Source organism: Temnothorax curvispinosus, unplaced genomic scaffold (genome assembly GCF_003070985.1).
Source record: "Temnothorax curvispinosus isolate PA1 unplaced genomic scaffold, ASM307098v1 QBEX01007797.1, whole genome shotgun sequence".
Classification (NCBI taxonomy): domain Eukaryota; kingdom Metazoa; phylum Arthropoda; class Insecta; order Hymenoptera; family Formicidae; genus Temnothorax; species Temnothorax curvispinosus.
Window position 1 is genome coordinate 1 of NW_020217577.1, and position 4,145 is coordinate 4,145.

General features: G+C 43.3%; 1 protein-coding gene across 1 annotated transcript; it reads left to right on the forward strand.

Moving 5' to 3' along the window:
* The first annotated feature begins 2,423 nt into the window (after nt 1-2,423).
* LOC112457523 lies at nt 2,424-3,862 on the forward strand. Its single transcript, XM_025020661.1, has 2 exons — nt 2,424-2,601; nt 3,348-3,862. Exon 2 carries the CDS (start codon nt 3,440-3,442, stop codon nt 3,860-3,862), a length of 423 nt encoding a protein of 140 aa, XP_024876429.1. The 5' UTR covers nt 2,424-2,601; nt 3,348-3,439.
* The last annotated feature ends 283 nt before the right edge of the window (nt 3,863-4,145 follow it).

Sequence of the window (4,145 nt, forward strand, 5' to 3'; positions counted from 1 at the left end):
GAAGTGATCTGTAGTGTTATTTTAAGCAAATATCTTTTTATTTGGAAATATTACGCAATAATTCTCAACGTGTCAATTCTCAACATTGCTCGCTTATTCTCCATTGGAGAGAGTGAGAGGAGATAGTTCTTATTTAGGGCTTAAGCAGAATGGCTGTGTTTTATGCCTTTCTCTAGAAAGCAGGGTGGATTTATTTCTATTGGTCAATTTTGCTAACTTTAACCATTCGTTAAGCTAACTGTGGTTGGTGAAATTGGCCCTTAAGGTTATAAGGTAGCCATTTTGGTTAAGCCCTTACGGTAACGGTACGTCGCCACCGTCACCGCGGAGTTTCTCGGGTTAGTGCCAACTTCACCAACCACGGTTAGCTTAACCGACGGTTACTATTGGTTAACTTAAAACCGACCAATACTATTAGTGCTAACTTTAACCGTCGGTTAAGCTAAGCGTGGTTGGTGAAATTGGCCCTTAGGGACCCAAGAGCCTTAAGACTTCTCTCAATGTTTGGAAAGTTTACCTTATCTCAGGGTAAGTGGCCCTTATAGACAGCAACATTTCTCCAACACGTTTAAATAAACATGTTTTCTTCCTTTCCTTTCTTTCCTCTTCCCCACTTGACGCCAAACTCTAATCAATAATAATAATAATGTATTAGTCCTCTAGATAATTTATTAAAACGTTAAAGGTTGATACACAGTGATACGAAGCATTAATGCTTCGTTTCCATTTCGTAATAAACATGCAGAGTTATTTAATTATTTATGAAGCAAAATGGAATTCTTTTGGAGAATAAAATTGTTCTTATGTAAAGTTATCTCTCGAGTTATCTTTTAAAACCAGAATATAGTTTGTATCACTTCGTTACATATGTAAAAAAAATGAAAATTTTTAACGTGAGGGATAATTTTTAAAATTCATAAAAGATAGACGTGTGCTTTAATAACGGCGGTTATTCCCTTTTACAAACGTAATACTTGTCCTTTCGATTTTACGATTATTAATTTTTCAGCAGTTTTACAAAAGTTCTACTTATTTATCATAAATTGAATTTTAGTCATTCGGAACGTGGATAAACAATACGCAACGTCATTTTTGCGAACAACCTACAGAAAGGAAAAGAAAAATCCTGTTATTGCCGTGATTCGCGTCTGCGAGATGAGAATTGAGCTGTTTCATCTTGCGGCTTCAAAGGAAGCAAGATCGAGGGTAGAGGATGAACTTTTGGCGATTGATAAAGACCCCGCGCCGCCGAGGCAAGAATTTCTTCCTTCGGCGAAAGTCGCGGATCGATTGACGCACGAGCATTTTAGGTGGCGTCGCGACGCCGACGCCGCCAGCGTCGTCGTCTCGCCTGTGCATCCCCCGCGTCGGTTATAATTCACGACGAGCCCCACGATTTTCTTTTCCCTTTTTTTTTTTCTCTGTACGTAGGGTAGATCGGAAGGACTGCGCGGTGGAGAGGAGAGAGAGGGGAAGCGTAGCGAAAAGGGAAGGAAAAAAATGACGGAGAGAGGAAGGGAGCGTGAATTGGGGCGATAAGGGGATGAAAGGGCGAAGAGCGAAACTCGAGAAGAGAGAGGCAAGGAAATAGGGGGATAATTAGAGAGAAAGAGAAGATGATAATAATAAAGGGACCGCGGTGCATGGTAGAAAAGATAAAGAGCGGGGGATAAGGGAAGGGCAAGAGGAAAGAGACAGATGAATAAGCAGTAATGTAAACGAGTCCCCAAGGGCCCCCTCTTGCATTTTAAATGTCGTAGATTGATAATTGCACGCAAAGAAACAAGCGAAACATGAATTTAAAAAAAAAAAGCAAACAATCGATTAAATCCCGAATAGACTGGACCAAAGTGCTGAAAGCTGCATTTTAGTAAATTATTTTAATCCTTATCTTAATTTCTTCAGGGAAGAATTTTTAAAGTTAGAAAAAAAATGATTTATATAATTTTCCCTTTAATTTTTTACATTTTACTCTATTTAAATTCATAGCAATTAAATGAGGCGAAGAGAAGAATGAGAAATGAAAAATATTGTGGTGAATATTGTCCGTTTTTCTTGTGTCGGTAATATAAAAAAAATAGACAAGAACGTATACATAAATGTCGGTGTTTCTGCAATTAGAATCACGTGTCATCATGATACGAGTTGAATTTATTATATTAGAAAGATAAATATGTTACAAATCATCGACACACAGAGCGAATTGTATTGCCGTAATAATGACGCGTTGTATACCCTTGACAGTGGCAATTTTCATCGACACCGGCTGCATTTCCACGCGCCACCCTGTACATCACGCGTGCGTGGTGCGAGCGTAACGATCCCGCGTACGTGCGAGAGAGAACGAGTGACGGAGGAGCGGGAGGAGGGGCGAGAGCGTCTCGCTCGCTCGCCGAGGGGTGTCGCGGGCAAAGGGGCAACAGATGTCCTTCCGCATGACGCACGCGGGGTGGCCGGCCCTTGCGGAGAGGTAGTCTCGCGTCTGGTGGTGTCTGCGCGCGTCACGTCGCGACTCGCGGAATCGGAGTGCTGCGCGGCTGCGTCCTCCGCGAAGGATCCGAGCGAGCCGGGTGAAGGACCTCGTCGGGTTAGACGGGACAGGTAAGTCCAATACACCCTGGTGCGAATTCTCTCCGCGCGTTAACGATAAACGGGGAGCGTCGTATATACGGTGTCGCGTCCCCAGGCGTCCCTTCTTTCGGGGATGCCGTAAGTTCCCACGCGCCGCGAACGGGTGCGATCGACGAGATATCGAGTGGTATTCACACCCCTGAGGTATATTTAGCTACCGGCATATGGCTCGATTTATTATCGCCGGACAATTCGCCGTTAGGAAAGTGGATTTGTTTTCGAATCGAGGACAAGCTAACGCTGTGCGTCTTCTAAATTAACGTCGATGTATCTCGTCGATGATGCTCGTGTGGAAAGGAGCGACAAAACAAAACTCCGAGATAATTCGAAGCTTCACGCCCGAGGTGATTTTTACACCCCAGTATCGAAAAAATAAAGCTGACGTCACAGTAATTTCAACGTGTGCTTCTATATCGTTTTAAAATATTTTTTGGTGTCTTCTTACTTTTTTCAGGAAACATGTTGAGTAAATTTATATACACATTGTCCTCGAATACTAATAAATTATAGAACAATCAAAAATATGCAATATGTAATTGATAACAGTGACTATTAATTGTGGTGTAAAAATCAGCCCAGGTGATCATTTATGAAATAAAATCAGGTATCTCGATGGCGATATGAAAGCTTCGAGAAGCGCCCTTATCTATTTTAAAATATCCTTTCGCCACGCGAATCTCCTCGTTGATCCATAACAATTATTGGAATTCTTTCAGCCGCTGGTCCGAGAAATGTTCGCGTGAAATGTCGCTGGACGTGCGCCGCGCGGCTTTCTCCCGGCGACGAGCATTCTCTGGTTAGCGTCGCGATGTGCGAGGTATCGAAGGGCCAACGCCGGACGTTCCGCGACCAGGACCCGCCGCGAATATGCAACAAGAGCGCGGAGAACCTGCTACGGGACGAGCTCGAATTCTCGCGCTCGACCCCGAGCTCGCCGACGGCCCTCCAGCGCGCCGTCAGCCTCGAGAAGTGCTTCAGCGAGCCCGAGTTCTTCCAGAAGCAGCGCGAGCTGCTCTCGAAGCACGAGCAGCGGACGAGGGAGAAGGACGGCGACGACGGCGAGGGAAGCGTCGTCACCCCCGGTTCCGCGCGTGGTGACGCGGACGACGATTCCGGAAGCGCGGCCGACGTCGCGAGCACCGAGGACCTCCCGAGGGAACTCTCCGCCAAAGTGCCTTCCTCTTGCGATCAGGCGAGCGAGGTATGCGTGGAAACAATCGTGACCGAATGAGCCTCTCCCGGAAGACAAACCGGTCGTTAAAATAAAAATTGAAGAAAATTGACGAAGTTATACGAGCCAATCTTGTGTTTCTTCTGATACTAAAATTGAGACACTTGCAAAAAACTTGAGTGCCCTGTTAAATATATATATATATATATTAAAGGAAAAAAATATATAATATATTTTATATATAATTATATTATAAATATATTATAATAATATATTTAATTTAATATATTAATATATAATTATATTAAAAAAATATATTATAATAATATATAATATATTTTAT

What these genes read in the sequence shown, in the direction of transcription:
- LOC112457523 (XM_025020661.1), top strand. Translation starts at nt 3,440, where the DNA reads ATGTGCGAGGTATCGAAGGGCCAACGCCGGACGTTCCGCGACCAGGAC.